Source organism: Mesoplodon densirostris, chromosome 5 (genome assembly GCF_025265405.1).
Source record: "Mesoplodon densirostris isolate mMesDen1 chromosome 5, mMesDen1 primary haplotype, whole genome shotgun sequence".
NCBI lineage: Eukaryota > Metazoa > Chordata > Mammalia > Artiodactyla > Ziphiidae > Mesoplodon > Mesoplodon densirostris.
The window spans coordinates 53,382,896-53,410,767 of NC_082665.1; the positions used below are offsets into that span (position 1 = coordinate 53,382,896).

The 27,872-nt window shown below is 35.5% G+C and overlaps 1 protein-coding gene across 3 annotated transcripts in view; it reads right to left on the reverse strand.

The window, feature by feature from the left end:
• The window catches only part of CBLB (Cbl proto-oncogene B), a 208,714-nt gene that overhangs the window by 67,052 nt on the left and 113,790 nt on the right, over positions 1-27,872 (reverse strand). For all 3 annotated transcript variants that reach the window (XM_060098741.1, XM_060098742.1, XM_060098740.1), the window contains 5 exons: positions 24,243-24,364; positions 21,520-21,657; positions 16,181-16,268; positions 13,434-13,565; positions 1,497-1,700 (listed from right to left, as the gene is read on the reverse strand). In XM_060098741.1, coding sequence (XP_059954724.1) covers positions 1,497-1,700; positions 13,434-13,565; positions 16,181-16,268; positions 21,520-21,657; positions 24,243-24,364 — 684 coding nt within the window. The remainder of the gene's footprint in view (positions 1-1,496; positions 1,701-13,433; positions 13,566-16,180; positions 16,269-21,519; positions 21,658-24,242; positions 24,365-27,872) is intronic.

Consider the following 27,872-nt stretch of genomic DNA (forward strand, 5'->3'; position numbering starts at 1 on the left):
CTCATATACATATTAATGTTGGTTACTGATTGAGCTCATCTTAAAATCAAGTCTCAATTCCCTGTTTCAATCTGAGATTTTTTTTTCTTGTTCATCCTTTAGGGTGACTGAGGAATAACTACTTCCTTTCTTCCATCTCTTGGGCCAAAGGGATCACAAACTTCAAAAGTAAAAACTGAATGTAGCTGTCAGCATTAGAAGACAGAATCAAGAGTAGTTTCTCTTGAGAGAAACTATGACTATGAGAGTTAAATTATGGCATTTATGAAAAACCAATGAGGTGAATAATAAAAATCACCCCAGACCAAAGCAGAATTTGAGAATAGCCATGTTGAGGGTATTAATATATCTCCATATGTGGAAATTTGTTATTTAAAAATCCTAAGGATAAGTACCTGGTGAGCATGGAACACTGGAACACAGAAGATGCAGGAGGCCAAGAAGTAAATTTTGACACAGCCGTAAAGAACGGATAACCCCCAAAACACCTCATCTGTTCCCTGCACCAGTGTTTCCCTACCACAGAGACGGATGCATATGGCAAATACAATCTGCTGCCATTATACTTTATCATCATTCTACCTAGATGGCAAATAGGCTGCATGTTACCTGCCAAATCCTAATGAATTGCAGTGGAGGTTCTATAAGGCTGTGCAGGCCAAGTGTGAACTCAGCAGGAATGAGAACCATGATTGATTAGCCACGCCTGCCGTCAGAAGGAATGGGGGCACCTTCATACTGTGTGTGCAGATGCTTTCATAACACTCGTTGCCATTTCTCTGATTTTAGGAGCAAAAAACTTCTGAGTGTAATCTGAATTTCATGTACCTTTTTGTACAGAGAATAGGCTGATAGCTCAGGGTCTAGCTCTCTTGATCATTATGTTTCTGGTTTGTTAATTACTCAATTGGCATTCTGGTTCATTGACTAGTCTCTCGTGGGCTTGGTTACATAAACTCCATGGCAGCAGCATCCATTCCCAGTGAACTGACAAAGTTAATTTTTTGAGTCTGCAATATTGATAAGCAAACCCCAGACTATGGTAAATTCATAAAGGTAAATCTTATGTGACCTCTTAATAGCCAAACAGAAGGCTGGCTTTCCTGATAAGAAAAGTAACTATCAGACACTTCTTTTAGACTTCAACAAAGACTATTTTTCATCAGTTTCATCACTTCTAATTTTAATAATTTTCTTTCTTAAATTTTTCTTCACAGATGTGCTATTGCCAGTCTCAGATGATGTTTTTCTCTATACAAAAGCTCTCACCATCTCTCATTTTGGAGTTTAAAACCAGCGAAAGCACTCTGATTAGTCTAGTTCTTTCTCAGCCTATGATTCCATCAGCCTTTCAACATTACTTATATCTTCACCTTTCTTTTGATTCCAGAATCTTTCTTTCCCAAACCCACACTCCGTCATACCCAACTGGCGACAGCATCATTTCTTTTTCATATCCACACAACAACTGAAAAAATCCTGTTTTCTAGTTTTACCTTTCGAACATTTGCCAACCGATTCATCATCAAGGACTCCTCCCGGTCATCGTCGTCATCCAAGTCCAGCATCGGCATTCCGAAGGGGTCGATGATGCTACAGCACCTGGAACCTTCATCTCTTGGATCAAAGGGGTCCACGATTATGGGCTCCGTTCCTTTTATTTCGCAGCGACAGAAGGGGCAGCCCTGGCCATCTGACTCCTGAACAAACACAAAAATTGAGCTGATTGGTCTTTGTTCAAATAAAACACTACTGAGAGGGGCCAAAGTTCTACTATAAAAAGAAGTTGCAAAAAATAGGTTTTCGGGTAGGCAGTGGGGGTGGAGGAAGATCTACCTTGAAGGTGGTAGAGTAGAACAGGGAGCCAACAAAATATATGTTCAGTATTTAAAATTTTTGAAGAAAAATTTCATTACAAAAACCGTTGATTTAGGACAAATCAAAAAGTTAGGAGCTTAACTTTATTTTACTGAATGTTCATTTACAATTTTAATGTATCAAAACTTTAGAGTCTTGCAGAAAACTGGAAATTGAATCATGTCCCTCTTTACCCAAAGGCACCAGTGCTAATTAAACATTCTATAAAAAGGATATTTTGATAAAAATTAATTATAAATAAAGTAGTAGTATCAATTAGAACCATCCATTTCAAAATCAATTCTGGAAAAGTTCCTGTGCACATAACTATGGCTACATATTTCCATTTTAATCGCCTAGGTCTTTTAAAGCCTTGATTTATAAGCAATCAGTGGGAAAAAATAAGTTTATTTTCAGAAATCATCATCTGTCCTGAGAGCCTGTCATCCTGACACAGCTCATATGGAATGTAATACTATGTGAGATATCAAGTTTTGCACCTCATCTTGCTTTCAAACTAGATACTGCAAAAAAGATTTGTGCAAATACTTTTGCGCCAGAAATTCACTTACTGGTAATTACTGAAGTTTTCTGAAAATCTCCCAATTCCCTTTCTCAAAAACTAACTACATTAAGAATTCACAGTTGGGAGAGAAACAGGACAAGACTGTTTTCTTGCCCTGCAGATAATGCTGACTTTTAGAGATAGATGGTATATGACATTCACCGCCATATTTTTGTTTCCCCATTATACCCTGACTTTACTAGTATGTTATTTTAAAAAATTGTAAAACTTATAAGATCATTTTAAGGCAGAAATGGCATGAGAGCATCATTTTTAGAGATGAGACTATGAATGAAAAGAGCTAACATCTTTAAAGAAACCATTCAGTATTTAAGATTGTCCCATGCACTTGGTATCATGGGAACGTGGTGATCTACTTGCCCTCCAATGATACTCTGATCAGTGGTGGAGTAACACTCTCTCTCCTTTCACTGGACAATTACTTAGCATACACTCTGTGGCAGATTCTGTGGTACATAGTTTATTCTTTCCCAAGCATCACTGATTAACAAACTGATCATCTCCTTTGCCAAACAAATTGTCAAAAAAAGAAAAACAAATGCTTTCTGGATTGGTTAACGAAAAGAAACTGCAACAATTTCATATTCATCTACTGCTACATAATTTGGGAAAGAAACTTGGAATGGTAAAATAGTTGAACTAAGGTGGTATGAAGAGATACAGACAGGCTAATACAAAATCCTTTGATGTTTACTGCCACGTGTGCTCAAGTCTGGTGAGCTTCAAGGCAACTCAATTATTTGCTCCATCATTTTACAGATGATAAAAGTGATACATAATTCTCCCATCTTACACTGATATTTTCTAACACAGTAGCAAATATTTAAGGAAAGCTAAACCTTTCTCCTATCTTTGATAACAAGAACATTAAATGTAAGTACATTTTCAATATAGGTTGTCATACACGTAAAATCCCCTTATTATAAGTCAAAATAGACCCATACTGTGTGACTGCAGTGAATTTTCCTACGGATCTACATAAGATAATTTCAAACAGATAGTTCTAATATATAAGAGCAAGATGAGAAAGAACCAATGTACGCTGCATCTTTAATGCATGAAGAATGGAAAGTGGTATTCGTGGCCCTAAGCCCAGCAATACAAAGCTATAGTAATTAAAACAGTATGGAACTGGCATAAAAAGAGACACATAGATCAATGGAACAGAATAGAGAGCCTAGAAATGAACCCAAGGATATATGGTCAATTAATTTACAACAAAGGAGCCAAGAATATACAATAGGGAAAGGATAGTCTCTTCAATAAATGGTGTTGGGAAAATTAGACAACCACATGGCAATAAATAAATAAATAAACGGGACCATTATCTTACACCATACACAAACATTAGCTTAAAATGGATTAAAGACTTGAAAGTAAGAACTGAAACCATAAAATTTCTAGAAGAAAATATAGGCGGTAAGCTCCTTGACATAGGTCTTGGCAAGATTTTTTGAACCTGACACCAAAATCAAAAGCAACAAAAGCAAAAATAAACAAGTGGTATTATATCAAACTAAAAAGTTTCTGCATAGCAAAGGAAACCATCAACAAAATGAAAAGACAACCTGCTGAAGGGGAGAAAATACTTCCAAATCATAGACCTGATAACAGGCCAATATCCAAAATATATAAAGAACTCAGACAACTCAACAGCAAAAACAAAAACAAAATAACAATCTAATTTAAAAATGGACAGATCTGAATAGACATTTTTCCAAAGATATATATATGGCAAAGTTACATGAAAAGATGTTCAACATCACTAATTATCAGGGAAATGTGAATTAAAACCAAAGTGAAATATCACCTCATACCTATTAGAATGCCTATTATCAAAAAGACTAGAAATAACAAGTGTTGGTGAGGATGTGGACAAAGAAAACCCTTGTGTACTGTTGGTGGATATGTAAATTGGTGCAGGCAGTATGGAAAACAGTATGGAGGTTCCTCAAAAAATTAAAAAGAACTACCATACAATCCAGCAATTCCACTTCTGGATATTTACCTGAAGAAAATGAAAACACTAATTAGAAAAGATATATGCACACCCCATGTTCACTGAAGCATTGTTTCCAGTAGCCAAGATATGGAAACAACCTAAGTGTCCATCAGTGGATAAATGGATAAAAAATTGTGGTACATATATACAATGGAATATTATTCAGCCATAAAAAAGAATGAAATCTTGTCATTTGCCACAACATGGATGGACCTCAAGGGCATTATATAAGTGAAATAAGGCAGAGAAAGACAGATACCATATGATCTCTCTTACATGTGCAATCTAAAAATTAATTAACTCAAAACAAAAATAAGTTCAGATACAGAGAACAGATTGGTGGTTGCCAGAGGTGGGGGAGTGGGTGGTGGGAGAAATGGGTGTACAGTTTTTTTCTTTAGTTTAAGTAAGTTGAATGCCACTAAGTAAAAAATTAAAATATAAAAGAGCTGATGTTCCCTGTGTCTTTAATGCATGAAGGATGGAAAGCTGTACTCTGGGCCCTAAGTAGACACTTCATGCATTTATACTTTTTTTTAAATTATTACATAAATTTTCAAACATAAACAAAAGCAGAGAAAAAAGTGTAATGAATATGCATGTACCTATCTCCCAACTTAAACAATTATCAATTCACACCCAATTTTTTTTGAATTTTATTAATTTTTTTACACAGCAGGTTCTTATTAGTTATCCATTTTATACATATTAGTGTATATATGTCAATCCCAATCTCCCAATTCATCACACTCCCCCCCCCAATTCACGCCCAATCTTGTTTCAGCTATATGTTTACTTGTTCCCTCCACCCCTGGATAATTTTGAAGTACATCCTACACATTACATAAATTCATCTGTAAACGTTTTAGTATGTGTACCTAAAAACCAGAAAATCTTTTAAGACCTAAGTATAATACAGTTATCATAACTACAATTAATCTATTCAATCTAAATAATTAAAGTCATATTACTTTTCAGTACAGTGGCTAGAATGCATAAGCAACTGTATTCCCCTTCAAAGCCTTCCTTAGAACCTCCAGGGTCAGTTTGCATGTTGTTTGGTTAAGGATGACTTCTGGTTTATGTGATCTATTTCCTGATAAAGGGTAACCGACGAGATTGTGTTTGGAAAGGGAAGGAGGTGAAAGGCAATAATAGCATCTTGATGGTACAAGAAAAAGACTGGGGACAGTTCATCTAAAACTGAATTTAGGTTTTTCGCCATCTCTCCTACCTTAAGGTTTAATGCTATACAAATTACTGATATGAGAGTAGCTGCTTTATGAGTATATGTCACAAAATATATTTTCTGTTAAGCTTTATCTTTGTTGAGCGTTTACATTACTTACTAGGATCAAAATCCAGCTGCAATGTACTTCCATTTTGATTTGAAAACATAGATCACACAACATGCCTCCTCTAATATGACTTCACCCACCACTTTCTCTGTAAACTGACTACTGTCATATGCAAATTAAGTTTGACCATATTGTCAAATTTGGTACTCAGAATCTCAAATTTTGGTGCTGTTTGGTACTCCACCCTCATTTCTGTCAGATGGTTGATTAAACACATATGAAGAATGTCTTCGATAGATACCTAACTCTTCAGGATTGTGCCTCAATAATTAAAATAATGTTTCTGTCAATATACACTTAATGCAAACTCACAGAACATATGTTAATGAAGAAGAAGGACCAATACATAACTCCTTCTCTAGTCCCCAACATATTCACATTCTGAGAAAGAGGAAGTACTTGGACTCCATCCATTCTAATTCACTCAGTAGACTTCACTTCCTCAAATAAATCCTCCCAAACCAAATGAGACAGAAGTTATCAGTGAGTTCTACACCATCTGAAACTTAACTATGTAATATGCTCATGATAAAACTACTCAGACTCATTTGGCAACCATAAATACTGCAAGTTAATGATATTAAATATAACTTTAGGTAACCTGAGAACAAATTAACATTGACAGAGAAATAGAAAAAAAATTTAAGTTCCCTCCAAAATTCCCATTCCCCAATAACACCCTATGTAAAGATCCAAATAAATATTGCCACTATCATCTCATCATCATCATCATAATCATCATCATGTATCAGTCACCTTCCATAGTATTTCTGTTTAAATGTTGTCCAGATCAATATTATCTCTTAAATAAATACTCTTTTAATTTTTTCAAAGATAAACATCATATATAGTACAATTTCTTTTGTTCCCAAGATGATTAATTACTTGAAGGCACACTTTAAGTTCAATCATTTCATGCCTTCCCCCAAATACAATAAAAATGGAGGGCCCTAGAGAATACATAGGACTTCATGAGTCTCATATACTCATTTCATGAGTATATTTTTACTATATGTGTGTTTCCCATCGCAGTAACTTCTAATGTACATTACCTTGCTATACTTCACACAGATTTGAAGTTACCATAAATCTATTTTTCTAAACATGAAACAATTATAGATAAATAACTAGATAGATACATATACACATACATATACTGAGAGTAGCTTGGGTCCATACTAAGCATTTTCAGAGCACAATATACCCCACAAAAACTTAGTAACTTCTTGCTATAAAGAATGAATGAGGATAGTTAATAGTGATCTTAGAATAAGTAACAGTGAGAGAGATCTTTGGTTTTGGTGTTCTTTTATGGTGTGCAAAGGAAGATGACATTGACAAATCTAGACTCTTCTGGTTTTAATTTGGAAGGACCATGAAAATAGTGAATCAGGAAAGAAGCATAAACATTCTGAATCTGGAAGCTTGGAATGGAATCCTATACCCACCAATTGCAGCTGTGTGACACTGGGTAAGCCATTTCATCTTCTTTGTAGGGTATAATGAGAGAATGCACATTTTAAGGGATATCTTAAAGTGAGATAAATCAATTCAAAGCCTTCCAAAGTGCTACTTAAATTCCAGTTGGTATAATTACTACAAAAATAGTCTCAAGAACAAAGAAATGAAGTAAGATAGCTGAGGAAACATACCATAGCCCTTACACGACTCTCAAAGTGAAAGAGGAGCTCCAACACTTTATCACATTTACACAAAAAGACATAACATATAATCAAGGACAAATACTAATTTATAACATTCTTAAAGGCAAATATTTTTTTATTTGTAGTACTAAGGTTATGAAGCCTCACTGAGGCTAGAAATTTAAAGGCTGGTTGCTTTTGAAAACAGATATATTAAGATTACTTCTTAGTGCCTTGAATATGATTCTTTGAGCTGGCTTCTCACCTCTCTTAGACAGTTACACATTTCTTCCCCAGTCATGCTCTCTAAATATGGTACACCTATAAATCTCTTTAATCACATGTCATATTAAAATCAGAGCTTATTAATTTTCATCTCCTGACTTTTTGCAAAGTATTTTGAATACTCCAATATCTTTCCTTTAAATTATTTTGAAAAAATATGCAGGAGGAATAATCAGAGGAAAATTAACTTTGCTTTTAATTGAATTAAAGTCCTTGGCAATAATTCAAACAAAGGCTGCATATCCAATTGGCATATGTGTATCCATTTTTACTTTGGAAGGAAGATTTGAAGAACACAGTTTAGAGTCTGTATTCAGCAGATATTTCCTAGATTCCTGGAAAGAAAAATAGAACAAAAAAACAGTTCCTTACTTTACACCTTATGTGATCACCCTGCAATATCACTGATGCATATGTCATTACAGAAAAGAAGACACGGAGGAGTTCAAAGTAAAGAAGAACATGTTTTGTTAATATTCGTGGAATAGTGTGGAAGTGAAAGAAAACTCTCCAAGTTTCATGGCCAAGGATGGAACAGAAATGCCGAACCCAGACTTCCCTGGTGGCTCACTGGTTGAGAATCCGCCTGCCCATGCAGGGGACATGGGTTCTAGCCCTGGTCCGGTAAGATCCCACATGCCATGGAGGAACTAAGCCCATGTGCCACAACTACTGAGACTGCGTGCCACAACTACAGAAGCCCGTGCACCTAGAGCCCGTGCTCCACAACAAGAGAAGCTACCACAATGAGAAGCCTGTGCACGGCAACAAAGAGTAGCCCCCGCTTGCCGCAACTAAAGAAAGCCCACGCGCAGCAACGAAGACCCAATGCAGCCAAAAATAAATAAATTTATTTAAAAAAAAAAAGAAATGCCTAACCCAGAGTGATACTACTTCAAAGAATGCCTCTAGAGAGGTGATTACTCAGTTTACTTAGTATTCTGTGCAAACTCAGACTTGCCAGTTCAATTTATTAAATAACAGTTTCAGAAGGAGAAAAAAGTATCTGACACCTCTTCAGAGGCATGACTAATGGGCCATTATGACAGTAATTAAAGAGTAACCACTTGCAGCCCATAACAACTAACTGACACCTCTACTGTGCATTTCTTAGGGTTTCCGTTAATTACCAAGTTTAAGTCTCCAATGAATTTCAATTAAACCAAAGTAGGGCATCAAATGGAAGGAAAAGTTGGTGAAGAATTACTTGCTAAAAATGCACAGTGGTTGAACACATAATATTTTATGGTCAGGGTTTAATATTTCCTATTAGACCTGATTTATCAGAGCTTCTTGGCAGACATGCAGCCTTTAAAATCCTTTTCATATCAGCATGCCCAACCGAAGTAGTAGAAAGTAACAAAAATGTCTCACATCCATAATTAAATTTGAAAGATAACAGGATATTCATGTCAAGTGATTATTAGTACCATGCCCCTCGATAAAATTTTTAGATTTAATTTTAACTTCTTGAGGGTAGGGACTGTGTCTTTAGTACAGAACCTGGGAAACAGAAGCTGCTTAAAGAATGTTTGCTAAATAAATGAAAACGAATGGATTTGAGATCTTGGAGCCTGATGGATGAAATATTCTATGTCAGCTTCTACCAAGCCAGTTAAGGGAAACCAAATTATCCTTGTGCACAATTACGTTTGAAAACTTAATTTTTTCTCTGATAGAAAAAACAAGCAAGCATATAAAAACAAAAACACTGGCTTTAAAGTTAGAAAACAGACTCTAGCTTTTTACCATTTTGAATAAGGAAAAAGTTGGAAAAAAAAAAGACACATATTACTACATGTACTCATATCCAGAGACTTACTACTCACATAACATTTCCAATTACATCTACAAGCTTAGATACAATGTTTGACAATACAGTGCAGAACTATGGAAATGTTCCATAATTTTGTTTCTTTTTGTCCTCATACTGACCATCAATTAGGTTAAGTCCAGTGAGCAGCTCATTGGGGCTACGATGTGAGGTTTTTAGTATAGCTAGTGTTTGTTAACTGTATTTTAAAAGGATTAATAACTTCATAAGACTTATTTTTATTAAATAACAGGGGCATTTTGCAATAACGTATTTAAATGACTGTCAAATACTGCTGTTCATACAAAAATATGAAAACTGCCAAAACAGATCTGTTGGTTGACAGGAGGCAGCACAGTGTGAAATCTATATGAAAATGTAGACATATTCAGTTTATCCAAAAGTAGAAATGTTCAAAAGTTGAAGCTTCTTTAACCACTAAAATCCCATTGAGATGTAGAGACTATGGAACATCACTTAGAAATTCTCAAACACTGACCCAACAATTTTTTTCAGGGTAGAGAAAACTTGAATCAGGGATCACTGTGCATGTTTCTCGGTGTAAAAAAGCAATACATAGAAACTTGGTCTTCCTGCCTGTAGGTTAGTGCCAGTAATATTGCAAGGAATTAAAAAAGTGCAAAAAACCCAAAATGTGAAAAGTTGAAGGGAATCACCCAGCAGCTACTAAATGGAACAAATGGATCTGAGGTTTAAAATTCTTGGGAATCATTGTCAGATCTTAAACATGATAAAAGGTCTTTGAAAAGTCCACTGATACTTTGCAGAGGAGAAATGGACAGAACTGAGACATTACAAGGGCTTTTCACAATTGATCTATAATATCAGTGTCTTTTTATTTGTTGTACTCTTAGCCCTATTCTTCTCTTTCCTTTACATTATCTAGCACACGGGTCTATAGATATTTACGGAGTAACTACCAACGTGGAGGTAGCATGCTAGGGGAGAGGAATTCTAAAACAGGTAAAGCAATCCACATCCTAGAGGAAAAACAGGTAAATATGTATTGTAAATGCTTATAATACAAATACAAGGAGGTAAGAGCTTACAGGGACATATATAAGATGTATCAGAAAAATATTTACTGGTCATGAACTGTCTTGTGTGAGAAGAATTTTAAAGATGCTGAAATAGTGCCTTTGCATATTTTTCATTAACTTATATGCAAAATTCTATGATTACATTAGGATAATAACATTATTCACTAGTGACATGAGTGTGATTTATTTTGATTATTTCAACCTTCTAAGCACTTTTGAATTTGTCAGTTTTTTACTACTTAACTTAGTCAACTACTACTTTAGTACTACTTTTTCAGACAGCTCCTCCTAAAATTTTACTCAGAGACAGTTTTTAGCACTTGGCAATTTATGCACTTCCTCAATCTCTAAAAGTAAAACTAAGAAGTACTGTACTTCAGACTAAAAAAGAGAAAGAAAGAAATTGTAAATGTTAATTCACAAATATGACTGGACATATCTTAATAGAAGGCCATTAGATCAACATGAAAAACCATGAAGAGAATCAAGGAATTGTCTAGCTACAGGCAAGAGAACTGCACCATTTGGAGACTACGGAGTAATGTATAGAAAACCTGTGGTGATGTAAAGGGCAAAGGGTTAGTAACATAGCCATGACAACTGGGAAATACTCCAGTGTGTTTTGCACATAACATACCTATTGCAAATAGTTCACAGACTTATTACTAAATTAAATATATAGCACTGGCCCTAAAGTTTTAAAAGATAAATTTCTTTTAAGAAGTATACAGAAAGTAAAATAAGTAAAACCTCCTTGCTCTACATTCAGCCCTACTCTTTTACTCACCCTGAGCCACAAGGTAAACAACTACTTTGTATGACACTATAAACAGTAATCTTTACTAATCAAAGGTTCTGCCAACCAAATGGGAGCTACCGACTTTTAACCCTCTTAACTTCCAAATGCTAGGTAAGTTTCAAGTTGAAGATGCTAAGTTCTGCAATATGTATGTATTTGTATGCTCCAAGCTGGGGGCCCCCAGAGAAGGGGCTGAAATACACAGGCCATGTATGGAGGTAGAGTGCTGGGAGTTTGTACCAGCCTAAAATTCTGGTTTTCTTTAGGGAGAAAAGCAAACTTTTAGTTTCTTCATACCTGTGAGAACCATACTACCACACTGAGGACATAAGTCAATCTAAAGGGGTGACATACACATTTGGTCCCTATCAGTTTAATACTTAACCCTGAAATAGTTAATGGGTTTCAGGTACAACAAATCATCCTAAAGTAGTCCCCTCCCAGTCAGCCAGGCACTGAGTCAATAACATCTCTATAATACTTTCTACTGATACATTTGAAACCCACTTGCAAACCGACAGTTTTGTCTTCTATTGGTGTAACTAAATTTATTGAAACTCATTTATAAAAAGACACTGCTATGTATGTAGTACTATTACTGCTAACGTAACTTAAATAGCAATCATGTGATTATGTTTAGAGTTTGCTGATGCCATATTTAGCATCCCTTTTCCTCCAACTTGTGTAGTACAACTCCCCGTACTACACAAAATTCACAAGCATCAAGAAGGGATAAAGGGAAATTAGGGCAACGGTAACAAGGAAAACCTCAGGTAAAATATAAACCAAATGCATATTGAAAGAGAGAAGTGTAGGGATGTTGAGCAATTTTTACCGAGGTAGCAGAGATGTCTGGGAGTCCAGAATGGCTTTGAAAATGTAAATCAATTGTAATTCATTTCCTAGTTCTTCCCCTTTTTTTCATCCATTTTTAAAATGTCCCCAAAGGAAAAAAGAGGCCCTCTTTATAAGACTGTGAAAATGTGAAAATCATTAATATTTTAATATCAAGTAATGAGCTCAACAAACATCAACGCTCCTATGAGTCTGCACTGCCCCTTTGTGATCCTCTGAAGCCATCCTTCCTCAGGCAATGCACAGGTTCTGGGTTGGAGGGAAGGTTCAGGAATATGGTAGGGATACCGATGATACACTCAACTGAACATTTTTTAAAAGGCTTGAAATTTTAATTATTTGTTTTCTAAACCCAATCAGCAATACTGACTTCAATACTGACTGTGTTAAACAGAGCAATTTAAAAATGACTTGAGCAAAATATTCTGTGAATCCTCTAAATACTCAAAACTAGAAATCTGTCCAAAGATCTATTTTTAAATCTCCAAACTTTATTACAGATAAAGAAATAGTTTTAAAAAAATAAGCCCTTGGGGAAACCAAATTATTCCCTAGGTCTTAATTTAAAACCTCAAATCAATTTATATTTATCGAATGCCTACTGAGTGGAAGGCAGCTCACCTTAAATTCTGCTTCTGTAAATTGGAAAATTTAGTGCCTGTTTCTGTGGGAACTAAAGGTATTTGGGAAACTTTTTCTGTCTGATTCTACTTTAGCCTTACAGAGCAACTGTAGACATATGTGAGACAGGAGCCACACCTTCTCAGGAGAAGAGAGGTGTTGAAACAACAACGTAAGATTTATCTACTAGGGTTTATTGCTTGAGAATCTGACCTACTGTAAATAGAATCTGACCTATGATAAATAATATAAATATGGTTAGTTGGTAACACTGATAAGTTACATTCTGAAATCAACAGTGTTACAGAAGTAGAACTCCTTACGATTAATATAATAAAATTAAGTTATACATGCAAAGGAAACATAAAAACAAAAAGAAATCAAATCATATAAATGAAAGATTCAAACATGAGATTTTTTTCTAACAACCATTCAAACAAAGCACTTATCAGTATTACTTCCTGAATCAGTAAGGTGAAGAAAACTGAAAAGAGAAATATTCACAGGGAATATAAGGAAGACATCAACGTTGCTAATTAAATCTTGATTATACCTGCCAGGCTGTAAGGCAAGAGGTACACATCAAATGCCCACAAGGCTCAATCTTGACATCTTTGTCGTTCTCAGCACAAATTTTACAGAGCTGAAAAGTGGAACCCATTTCACAATATAATTCATATTGTTCCTGGAATTTGGGGGAGAAAAAAGGCAATGTTAATGTATTTTTAGTATGAAGTGATAATACTGAATTTTCTTCAATACAATGACTTACAGTAAATTCCTCACACTTGATCCTGTCAGATCATGTTGCCATTTAAGACATGTTTTAAATTGGTCATCACAATTTGGTCTACAAAATTAAACAGATTTTATCAGCAATTGCATAAGCTTTTTGAATACTTTGGATTATTTAACATTTTGTACTGTTCCTTTAGGAAGGTACCTGCATCAATAGAGTGATTTAAGAGACACAACTTATGGTTTTAAAAGGCAATAATAAATAACTGTATTTTCTTTGTAAATGCCACATACTCATCTAATTTTAATGTCAAATTGCAATATGGCTGACCATTAATTTTATTTCTTAGATAGCTATCTGCAGAAATTCCAGAATGGAAGTTAAGCAGCATTTGCCAAGGCCTTTCTGCATGCTAGGTACTGTCGTCCACATTTATTATGTCATATAATCTCCAAAGTATAATAAAGATACACTGAATTTTAAAAAAACAAATAAAACTGAGGGTCAGTAAGTTTAAATTATTTTCTTCAAATTCTATAATAAATCTCTAATTCGCATACTCTTTTCCCAGTCTAACACCATCAAGAAATTTCATCATTTCGGCAACAAAAATTGTTTTATTCAACATCTATTCTCTTGATTTACTAGTTTAGAAGCTTTTCGCACAGTAAAACTCTCAGTGTTCAAATAATGAAAAGATCTATGTCACAAAGAAGATACAAACATATTGGTAAGAATTTAAAAAGTATGAAAAAATAATGTTATTTAACAGGGATACAAAGAAAAGGAAATATAGAAATAAAAATTTGTTTAAATAGGCAATGTTTTAGTCTAGTAAGTACCTACTACATACACGGCCCTGGATAGGGTGAATAAATGACAATATTTAATCCCTAACCTAATGAAAGATCTTACAATCTCGAGAAAAGAAAATATAAACACATACAAAGATACACATACACACATATACCCACACATTCACATATAAATTGTGTCTACCATGATATATGTATGTGTGACTATAATAAATAATCTTAAAATAAATTAAGGAAAAAGACAAGAGAATGGATCAAGATGGAAAAGAAGTCTAAAGTAATCCAAAATAAATCATATATCACTGAAATCCCTAAAATAATAGACAAGTATCTATATTGGTTATGAAATCCAAAGGGCCAATTTATAATTATAAAAAAATTAAAATAGGCTAAAATCACAGCTGCAGAATTCAGTACAACCTAAGATGTAAGCTAATCAAATATTTATGAGTAATTTAAGAGAATGATGCTACTCTTGAATATGAATTTTTAAACAATTAAAAAAAACAATTTTTAAACAATGGATTTATAATGAGGAATTGTCTCATGTCTTTTTACATATATTAGAAAACAGGGAATCACTAAATAATTTTTAAAATAGCTTTCATATATTAAATTTTAAAAACTGCCCACACACAGTACCCATGTCAGGAAGTGTGTTTCACATAATAATATCAAGACCACTGAGACTGAAGTCTGGAGAATCAGAAATAAAATGAAAACTTATGTTGTCTTCCCCAAAATGTATAATTTCTTTTTATTACAGTCTTATTATTATACAAAGCACAAAATATCTAAATTATAAAAATTTTTAAACTTAACTACATGTAAAATAAAATATTCAAGTTCTCTCTCAGTTAAAGACTGTTGCCAGATTGGTGTTTTTCTATTTTTATTCTTTAAAAGCACATTCATATGTTCATATATGGTAATTTTTTATTATTTACAAAATTGAACTTAAGTAATATAATTTTACAAAATAAAATGTTACATAATTAAGCTTTACATAACTTTTTCACATAAGATGCAGAAGTTCCCATGTGAGTACGCAGAGCTACCTTCCTCCTGTTAAAGACTTTATGGTATATGCAGTATGAGTATACAATGGTATTTAACCTATGATTGAATATTTTGGTATTTTTTAATATTTCATTTTTATGAAAAATGCTAAAGTAAACGTCCTGGTGTATAGATCTTCATGTGTATATGCAAGTGATATGTATATGGAATCTAGAGTCAAAGATCTTTAGATTTTGATAATTACTGAATATCAACCTCAAGAAAGGCTTTACCAAGTTAGACTCCCACTCATAATCTATGAGGCTGCCAACAATGGATTTATAAGAATATAATTATTGTCTACAATAGGCTTCAATTACTCATTTGACTCTAAAAACTAATGCATATAATTAACCTAATCTTCCTTGGAGTTTTCTAAAATTATAGCTCTCCCTTCATATCCATCTACCTACCTATGGATTTATTTATCTATCTCCCCATATAAATGCCAATATTATATTGGAAGCAAGAATATTAAAAGCAGAAACTTTTATCCAAAAAATGCAGAAAGTAATGTAATTTCTTTTCAAACACTCTTAAAATTCCTTAAATATCTTTTGCATTAAATACCTGCACATGATTTTACCTATAGTATAAGAATCTTATTTATGTCAAAGGCATCATAGGTACTTTTTTTTTTTGGAGATACTTATTAATTATAAATATGTCTCCAGAAATTGTCCTTACCTGTGTAACTTTTATATGATCATGGGGTGTAGGTTCACATAATCCAGTTAAATCAGGATTATAACTCCTCCCATCAGGATAAAGATAGCTGGGTTATAAACAGAAATTTTATTAACATAAACATACAAGTCTTAATTGCATTTAAAGTTATTTAATCAGATTCTTCTATATTCAAACAGACATTTGGATGTTTCCTTTTTATGTAACTTACATCAAGAACTTATTCTATCACTGTTTCCATAATACTACAAGTTATTTTTAGGACATTTAAAATCTAGGAATCTTTTTAATAAAGGAAATATACAATGAATATGGACTCAGCCATTAAGCAATCATTTTCAATTAAATACCTTTACTATATGTATAGGTAAGTTAAAAACTTATTTTCCTGGTTACTCATATTCTATTCCAAAATTCTTTGAATATACACCTATTTGCAATTATTACGTCTTTCATCTGAAGCACAGTTAACATTAACTGTATCATTTTACACAATGCTTAGTACCACAAGGAAAGAAAAATAGAATTAAAGCCCACAATTTTCCCACAAAAGTTATTCAAACACTTCTGTGGTGTTTTCTTTCTCCAGTTTACCATCCTCTTTCTTTCTGTTTCACCTTCCACTTATCCTGACACATATACACACGTGCACACACACATACAAATTTACTGGAGAAATTTTAAAATGTTACAATTCCATGTTTCATTTACTTCAAATCAAGCTACAAACAGAATGGTTTATAAACATAAGGTTCCATTATTAGAGAGAATTAAAATAAGAACTAAAAGTTATAGTGCTGTCTTGCTGTACTAAACCAGCTTTTACTCATTCAGAAATTCATTAAAAACTGAAGTTTATTGTGTTGGTAGACACGTATTTTAGATTAAGAAAGCAGTAATATTACTGCTGGATTTCATCAATTCATTAAGTTACAGTTGATTTGTTTACTACCTTTCTGTTCTAGATTTTTGAATGAAAAATTAAGAACACAATACTACAGTGGTGAATATTTTAAAGGGCAAAACTATACTAAAACTATTCTGTGAAGTAACAAAAACTATTTATCCTTAAATAAAGAGTCTATAAGAATGTTAGTAAGTATTTTAAATTACCCAAGTAAACCAGGAAAAAATGAACCGAGAGGATAGATCATTCTCACATGGTAAGGAGCATATCAGTGAGTGTTGGTTTTTGTTTTTGTTTTGCTTTTAAGATTTAGGAAAAGGGGGGCTTCCCTGGTGGCGCAGTGGTTGAGAGTCTGCCTGCCAATGCAGGGGACACGGGTTCATGCCCCGGTCCGGGACGATCCCACATGCCGCGGAGCGACTGGGCCCATGAGCCACAACTACTGAGCCTGCGCGTCCGGAGCCTGTGCTCCGCAACAAGAGAGGCCGGGACAGTGAGAGACCCGCACACCGCGATGAAGAGTGGCCCCCACTTGCCGCAACTAGAGAAAGCCCTCGGCACAGAAACGAAGACCAAACACAGCAAAAATAAATTAATTTAAAAAAAAAAGATTTAGGAAAAGGAGTTGACTACATCTGACTATGATACAAATTTAGAATGTCATAGGGTTGGGATACAATTCTACAAATATTAAATGAGTGATAAGCAAAAGTTGGTAACTCTCTTTTTTTATACCCTAAAATGGCCAGTTTTAAATATTATTATATATTTTTTTCATCGCACTTCAAAAATGTAGAATTCTAGGAACAATTCAGAAATGAAAGATTACAAAATGACAATAAGGTTGCTAGAGGAAAGGTTAAATGATTCTATTTAATGTATAAGGAGCATTTCAGTGATTACTGTCCCCAGTACACTGGGGTGCTACTGATGAGCCCTTTCCAATGGCAGTGAAGGAATAAGGAATCTTGGCTAGTTATCAAAGTAAACTTCTTTATCACCTATGTCCTACAATATCAGATTAACTATACGGAAAAGAGAGCTGACCCTGATAGTTGGACCAGATGATATCCTGTGTTTTTACTGATCTTAAGGAAAAAAAGCAAACAAACAAAAAACCTATCTAATTAAAATGCTAACATTTTAATCTAATCTAAAACCTAATCTGATCAGATTTTAATGTAATCTATCATTAAATTTCAAATTCAACCAGCTAAAGCCCTCTGAAGATGTGTGTGTGTTGTGTGTGTGTGTGTGTGTGTGTGTGTGTAAATATTAACAGCTAATTTGCACAGGAGTTTGGAGGCTAGACTACTGATTATGATATTATAATCTGTTAATTTTTATTGACTTTTGAAAAATAGATGTAAAGCATTATAACAATATAAATAAGCTATATCACTAATCGTTAGAGAAATGCAAATCAAAACTACAATGAGGTATCACCTCACACCAGTCAGAATGGCCATCATCAAAAAATCTACAAACAGGGCCTCCCTGGTGGCGCAGTGGTTAAGAGTCCGCCTGCCGATGCAGGGGATACGGGTTCGTGCCCCGGTCTGGGAGGATCCCATGTGCCGCGGAGCGGCTGGGCCCGTGAGCCATGGCCGCTGGGCCTGCGCATCCGGAGCCTGTGTAAATTGATACGGCCACTATGGAGAACAGTATGGAGGTTGCTTAAAAAACTAAAAGTAGAACTACCATATGACCCAGCAATCCCACTACTGGGCATATACCCTGAGATAACTGTAATTCAAAAAGAGTCATGTACCACAATGTCCATTGCAGCACTATTTACAATAGCCAGGACATGGAAGCAACCTAGGTGTCCATCGACAGATGAATGGATAAAGAAGATGTGACACATATATACAATGGAATATTATTACTCAGCCATAAAAAGAAATGAAATTCAGTTATTTGTAGTGAGGTGGATGGACCTAGAGTCTGTCATACAGAGTGAAGTAAGTCATAAAGAGAAAAACAAACACCATATGCTAACATATATATATGTGGAATCTAAAGAAAAAAAATGGTTCTAAAGAACCTAGGGGCAGGACAGGAATAAAGACGCAGATGTAGAGATGGACTTGAGGACATGGGGAGGGGGAAGGGTAAGCTGGGACGACGTAAGAGAGTGGCACTGACATATACACACTACCAAATGTAAAATAGATAGCTAGTGGGAAGCAGCCACATAGCACACAGAGAGATCACCTCGGTGGGTGCTTTGTGACCACTTAGACGGGTGGGATAGGGAGGGTGGGAGGGAGACACAAGAGGGAGGAGATATGGGGATACATGTATACGTACAGCTGATTCACTTTGTTATACAGAAGAAACTAACACAACATTGTAAAGCAATTATACTCCAATAAAGATGTTTAAAAAAAAAAAGCTATATCAAAATTACTCCATTTACAGATGTACCCACTCATAACCTCTTTTTTATAAATTAAAACTCTGAAGCACATTTTCTTCAAAACAAAAATCCTCTTATCATAGTGAATAGAAAGCTACACATATGAATCTTTGATGCACCAGAGGTAAGGTATAAATGACAGAATAGCAAATGTATGATAATTTAAAAAAAGAGAGAGAAATAGACATTTGGTACCAGTTTGCCATACAATTCTTATGTAATTATTTCTTGAAAATTCACAACTTTTATCTCTTCACATAGATCTCATCACATTTTCTTCTTTCTGTTTTTGCAATTACTTTGGAAAAGTAAAACTTTTTGCTATTGGAAAACTTAAACTATTTGCTCTTTCTGGTGGACTTTCTCTTGCTAGGCTTCTATCACAGTCCATGCTGCAGCAAGTAGGAGCACATATGTCTCTGGGTTACTCAGCAAGGCAAAGGACAAGAAAAGTCAGTGAGATGGAGGTGACACTGAAAATACCACAAAAGGGTGAAGGGAATTGCATATGACTAAAATGAATGAAAGACATATTTACTATGAAGGGACCTATCAGATTGTCTAAATTTTATGTACGGAGAAGAAAGGCAATCTTAACCTAAAAAACAAAGGAGCATTTATCTATTTCTAAATTAAAAAAAAAAAAAACAGCTTAAGATCAACTGAACTTAGCTATTAACATACAATTCTGGAATATGGATTTATTATTGATGTGAGTAAAAGAAGGGAGACATGAAGAGAAGGGAAGGGAAGGGATGAGAAAAGGATAAGAAGAAGAAAAAGAAAATGTGGCATTACCAATGAAAATAAAAAGTAGAACTAGCAATTTAAGGGTTACATGAGGGAGTAGGAATCAATTATTTTAAAGAATTATCCCAATATATACCGTTTTACATCTAATTTTAAACTACCTTTAGTTAATAAGTTCTTTTCCTGTGAAAGATACAAAAACTCATTGTAATTTGATGTTGGAATTTATTTGCTACGTTATACACTTAAATTCAATGATAGCAACTATAGGTGGAATCTAAAAAATACAACAAACTAGTGAATGTAACAAAAAAGAAACAGACTCCCAATACAGAGAGCAATCTAGTGGTTACCAATGGGGAGAGGGAAGGGGGGAGGTGCAATACAGGGGGAGGGGAGTGAGAGGTATAAAATAAGCTACAAGGATACATTGTACAGCACAGGTAATATAGCCAATATTTTATCGGAACTATAAATGGAGTATAACCTTTAAAAATTGTGAATCACCATACTGTACACCTGTAACTTATATAATATTGTACATCAACTATACTTCACTTTAAAAAGACAACAATAACACACAAAAAAACAAAGAACAAAAAGGACGAAAGAGAGGGAGCAACAGAGGGAGGAAGGCGGAGAGAAGGAAGACACGTTTCAGAGACATATCAGCATGGTGCTCCCCATGGAAATGAAGACCCAGGCCCATTTAATAACCAGTTGTATTTTTCTGAGAGAGAAGAGCTGATGGATGGCTCTTTGGGGGGTTGCTTTTGTGAGCTGTCTGCAGCAACCCCATAAACAGGGGAACCCTTTGCAACTTCACCAATGGCCCCAAAACAGAGCCTGTCAGAATCTGCTCATGATCCCAACAGGATTCAGAGGCCCTACACTGACTGGGAGTGCAATTTGGGAGCACAGGAGCAGAGCTAGGTAGGGAACAATCAAATAATCATTCCACTGAGTCCGTTCTCCAACTGTACATATACAACTGTATACTTCTAATATTTGTAAGACAATATTGAGACCCGAAGATTGTTTAGACCATGCTAGAAAAAAATATATCAAATAATTAGGTTACCTTAAAATGACTATTTTAAGAGATGAACAATAAAAACTAAGGAACATCCATTTCTTAGTCTTGAAATAAAAACCAGCCTGAACATCAGACTCACTATCCATTCCCTCCATCGCAAAGCGGTCTCTGTCTTCCACATCTGTGAATAATAAGCACCCCCAACTCCCAAGTCTCATACTTACAATCCTTCCCTGCTGCCATCAATCAGGGCTTGAAATAAGGGCTTGTTGTGTGGTATGGTCTGTAAGATATTTCCATCCCCTGTCACATAGCCGATGGCCCACTGTCCCAACCTAGTGCAGCTTAACCGGAAAATGTAGCTGTGAAACATAAGAAAATTATGTTTAATCACATTCAAAATGTAAGCTAACTACTACTAAACAATCTGTTAGATTTTTCTTAAGTGAAAGAATAAACAGAATCATTTAGAATTCCTATCTTCAAACTTATTTTTATACCATTTTCCTTCTCCATTTATTGATCTGTAAAAGAAGCAATGATAATAATTCCATTTAAGTGGTTTCATCTTTGAAGAAAACTGGGTTTTTAAAGAAAGGAAGAAGTTGTGATTTTTTAAAAATAAATTTAGTTATTTTATTTATTTTTGGCTGCTTTGGGTCTTTGTTGCTGCGTGTGGGATTTCTCTAGTTGAGACGAGTGGGGGCTACTCTTTGTTGTGGTGCACAGGCTTCTCATTGCAGTGGCTTCTCTTGTTGCAGAGCACGGGTTCTAGGCACACGGGCTTCAGTAGTTGTGGCACGCGGGCTCAGTAGTTGTGGCGCACGGGCTTAGTTGCTCCGCAGCATGTGGGATCTTCCCAGACCAGGGATCGAACCCGTGTCCCCTGCATTGGTGGGAGGATTCTTAACCACTGTGCCACCACGGAAGACCCAGAAGTTATGATTTTTAAATATTAAGAACTTCATATTGGTTTTGGAAATTTTGGAAAGGACTTTTCAAGAAACTCTAAAAACATATTCTCCTAGAAAGCCAGAAAATAAATATCAACCTGTCCCTTATTAGGATCCTTAATCGTAATCACACAAAGTAATTCCACACAGACTTATTATGATTGTCAGCTGGATCCCAAATAAAGTACATCCTGAAGAACTCAAATGTCCTTGTAATAGACCCAACTATTTTCTTTACCATGAAGCCAAAGAGATGAACCACTTTCCAAGAAAAAGGACCACTTAAACACATATCCAGCAAATATTTGTCAAAATCATTTGATTTGTTCACTGAGTTTTCCTAAACACCCCATCACACCTTACCTGTAACAGTTTACCACAGTCTAATCATTTCATCTTTAACTACCTAAAACTTAGAAGAAATCATTGTTACAGGGCAAGGGAAGGAAAGGAAAACATCCTTTCAGAGGGTACTATCAAGAGAACTATTCCAATAGCAATGAGACCTGGCTTTTGCTTCCAACACTGTCATTAATTATCTCCATGATCTTGAACAAGAGAACACAAAAAGGACTCAGTTACTTTATTAATTTAGAATTGGACAAGATAATTTCCCAAATGACTTCTGTGTTAAATTTGCATGATTCTGTGATTCCAACCATATTACACCTTTCAAATCATACTCCAGAAGCAAGAAGATACTCTGATGCCAGTCAAGGGTGTAAAAGTTATGGAAAAATATGGTTATGAGAGATCCCTGAATGAAACAAATGACTCACCTAAGCCACTGTCAATGTGCACAATATCTGGCCTGCTCATGTGGTCACAATGAGAACCAGCTCTCAGTCTAAACCAACAACTCCACAGGACCCACACTGTTTTCTGTACCCATTACCTCCTTCTAATATACCATATACATTCTTAAAAATAAAAAAGGTGGAAATTTTTCATTATGGCAGAGAAGAAAGGAATCATCAATAATGGACTGTACTCGAAAAGACTTTGCTAAAGGACAAATGACATTTGCACTACAAATCAAATAAAACAATATTAGAAGAAAAAGGTAGATTTAAAAAACCACCAAATTCATTCCTAAAATGAAATGACCCCTATATGAAAGTCGGTGCACTCACAAACACTGGGATGGTGTCTCCTACTAAAACTTGAGAGTGAAGGAGGGCAGATCTCCACTGTCATTACCATTGCACCCAGCACACTGCCTGCCACAGCACGAATGTCTACTGTGTGCCTGATGCATTTCTAGACCGCATGTGGGGAAAATGCCTGCACCAGGAGACAGACAGACTTTCTCCTGCCCAGATTTGCCATTAATAAGGTGTGCTCTCTCGGTCAAAGCCAGAGGGGCTGATCACACAGCCAAGCTCTGAGTTTCACTCAATTTCAACATCAAGCATGAGGTCTTATGGAAGACGTTCTCAAGGACATGAAACTGGTTTGGATTGTTAACAATGGGCTTATATGTCTATGTACTTACATGTGTTTATCATGCATGTATATGTATACTTATATGTACTTACATGCATTAATATGTATTTATATGTAATTATCTGATTATCATAGAACCAAATTGAATGTCTTGAAAAAAATACCCTAAAATAATGAACATGCAACTGATTTATTTTGTCATTAGCACAATATTCAAGTATTTAAATATACACATCTAATTTTATACATAAACATGTGTCATGAAGACAGTTAATATGCTAATATCCTACTCCAGTTTGAAACTCTGAGACTTACTCTCTAAATTCATCAAATTACATACTACCATATCCTCTTTCACTTTATTTACACTAAATTTCAGAACAAGCATAATGTCCCAATTTGAAGAACTGAATTAAGAAGCACTGTTTTGGTCTATTAGCATTTCCCTCCCCTCATCCCCATGGGTGTTACTGATTTACTTAGGAATGAACCACAGAGGACTTTTCATCTTTACATACATCACATAATATTACTGCGAAAAGTCTTACCTTCCGGGTTTAGTGCTGTATTTCTGTAGCCGTGCTTTTACTTCATCATACGTGAGAAATGCCATGTAACCCGGATGTGTTACAGCTAAGAAATTCCAATTCCGTAAAATAGAGCCCCAAGGCTAAAAATATAAATAAATTTAAAAATTACCTAGAGAATGTCAACTATCAATTACACAACAACCCATCATTTAATACACATACTAAAATTTTCCTGGATATTTTTAAAGTGAATATGAGCTTTACGGGGTTTAGGCCAACTTCTATTACCTAACAGCAAACATGCAATTATGTATTTTCTTTTTGGAGAAATATGATTATCAGAAAACAGATTTCTTAGGAATAAAATACAGAAAGCAAAAAGGAAAACCACATAATCTCTTCTCTACAAATTCTATTCCCACTACAGCAGTTGTGATCAGTTTGAAACATAAACCACATCACTCTTCTGTGCAAAACTCTCTAACTTTGAGTAAAAGCCAAAGTCCTTATAAATGGCCTAGAAAGACGTTTTCAGGGTTGAGCCCCAGTTCCCTTTCTGTCCCCATATGCTGTGACTCCCCCATTTTCTGCCTTTCCTCTAGACACGTGGGCCTTGTTGCTGCTGGCCTGAACATAATTATATTCTCTCACCTCAGAGCCTTCAAACTTGCTGATCCCTATACCTGAATTCTTTCTCCAAATATCCATGGGACTTCTTCCTCTCCAAATGTCATTTCCTCAATGTGGCTTTCTCAGACCACCCTATTTAAAACCACTCTCATCTCATGCCTCATCTCCCTGTGCATCTGTTTTGTTCACTACTCTGCATTTAGACATCTCACTTTGTAGAACAAAAAACTCTATCATGGAATGTAAGTGATTTGGCAAAATCTACACATTGGCCATAAGCTACATTAGAACAGGGAACACACCTGTCTTGCTTCCCACAGGGAGACCAAGCACTAATGCACAGTGTCAGAGCATAGTGATCAGGCTGGGGGAACAGCTGAAGAGGTCCTCTACTGAGTGACCTGTCTGCAAGGCCTCGCCTCCCATGGTAACAGACTACTGTACTCACATTTGGTTTATCCGTGTACAATCATAAACTCAGAAACGTTTATGGTTTAGAGGTGAGCTCTGTAAAAATCTTTCGCAGAAATAAACACAAACACACACGCACGCACACATACAGGGTTTGTATCGTTCTCTCTTTAATAGGATTAGTTGTCCCTCCAGTTACCATGGCAAGAGAAAAAAGGCAGCCAGTAATAGACAACTTTGCTTGAGGGTGTGAATGAATCATCTCTGCCATATCTTTAAGGCTGAAGCTACATTTATCCAAAGGAATTGGCAGCATACTCTACCTGATGTGCCAGGTTAACTCAAATCTTCTACATAAAAGAAAAAAAAAAAGGTATTTTGTGTTGCCAAGTGATAATTGTTGAAATAGTCATCCTAGACATGATTATTGGTGGAGGGATCCTGCTTTTGTTTGTTTTGAGACTTCTTCCTTGTGATTGTTAAGCAAGTTTCAAACTTACAAGGCGCAATTCTTTAAGGATTGTATCCCTTAAGATGAGGATAACAAGGGAAAGAATGATTTAGTAATGAAGAGTTAACCTTTTCCAAAATAACAAGAAAAATCTTTAGGGTATTTCCCCATCACACTAAAATACCTAATTGGGGAAAAATGAGCTCTGAAGACACTTATTATGAGAGATTCTGTCTATGTACTTGAAAAAAAAAACCAAACAAACATGTTTTTAATTTTCTTCTTAAGGGATGACTAAAAATTACATAAACAATACTTGGAAGAATATTAGCATATGTTCAGAAAAACTGAAAAATTACTATTATAGTCACTGAGTTTTGTTTTGTTTTGTTCTGTTCTACTTCCTCATCTACAAAGGACAAGGATGAAAAAAATACAAAATATTTGGGTCACTTCCATTAAAATCCACACAAGTTAATGAAAGAGTTGTTTTACAAAATGCTGAACTTTATAGAGAGCCAATGCACAGATCAAATACAAGCGAAAAAAAAAGAAACTGGAGTTTTGAGCCAAATGCTGCAGTATTTAGCAACCATTTCTTAGTAATAATCCAGAGGGCCAGATTCTAACTGCAACAATATTTATGTAATAGAAAGAGTCTGTGTACTATTTTTCTTGAGAATGCAACCCACAGTCAGAAACACGTGGTAGTTTTGTATTTTGTGTGTGTGTGTGTGTGTGTGTGTTTAAAGTATTTTGCCAACTAATGGCTTAAAGGAGGCAAAACAAAGTGATGGGAGAATGGTTATTTTCACAATTTGTTTTTAGGTTATAGGAAATCTTTTCTCACACACCAACACCAAGTTATTTGGAGATTCTTAAATGACTACAGAAATTAATAAAGTGAATTAAGAAGACTAGTCCCTCCATTCTCCCAAAGGCCACTGTGTTCACCATTTACCGACTTACAACCTACACTGGAAGTAGGGTCTCAGCTGGTCTGCCCAGATACTCTTTTTTTTTTTTTTTTTTTCGGTACGCAGGCCTCTCACTGTTGTGGCCTCTCCCGTTGCGGAGCACAGGCTCCCGACGCGCAGGCTCAGCGGCCATGGCTCACGGGCCCAGCCACTCCGCGGCATGTGGGATCTTCCCGGACCGGGGCACGATCCCGTGTCCCCTGCATCGGCAGACGGACTCTCAACCACTGCGCCACCAGGGAAGCCCCCCAGATGCTCTCTTAATCCTCACTACAATAGATGAGTTTCTTATTCTTCTTTTTCTCCCTGTTCCACAATGCTATATATTCGACAGTCAATAGTACTCTGCCCCAAACCACTCATTCTTTATCCTGCACCTACTCATCCCACTTACTGCCCCATTTCTCAACAACCCAGTCTTCTCTTACAGTGGGGAAATGGAAGGAGAAAGGAGCAGCAGCCCCAGGGAGAGGGAAGAGGAAAGCAAAAGCCCTGTCTTTCCATTCCAGGACTTGAGCACTTGCCAATCCCAGCATCTCTGAACTACATGGAGGGGAGAAAGATAAGGTTAAAGGCAGACAGAGGAAGGTGGCCATTGCAAGATCTTTCCAATGACTCCCAGCACTTGTTCAAGTTCTGGCAAAATATGAGGATGAGGGAAGACAGGAAAAAGGGAAAACCAGAATCCACCAGCTTCTTGCTTCTTTCATTTCCTAGGCAAGTCTCAAACTTCATCTCCTCACCTCCACTGACACCTTCTGCAAACCCTTATGCTAGTTTTCTATGTCAAACCTCAAGCCTGATGGTGTACCTTGCCCTCTTTCAGATGCCGCTCTGTTAAATACCCTATTCCCAACAATTTAAAGCTAGGAGTCACTACCAATTAACCACCAATATCACAGCTGCAGCAGAATATATGTTCGTGCAGTTACAGTAGCCACAAAACTTAAATCTTTCATATAGAATACACAACTATAACAAGAAAATATTATTCAATTGTTAAAGTTATGTAAAAATAAAAGATCAGTAAAAGTTAATACATGTACTTTCTGTGCACACAACCAATTTTATTGTATTTTAAAGCACATATATGATTACAGTCTAAGCATAATGAAATCAGGAGAGGTGAAGAATCTGAGAAACACACAGGGGCTAACAAAAGTTCTTTAGCTACTGCTG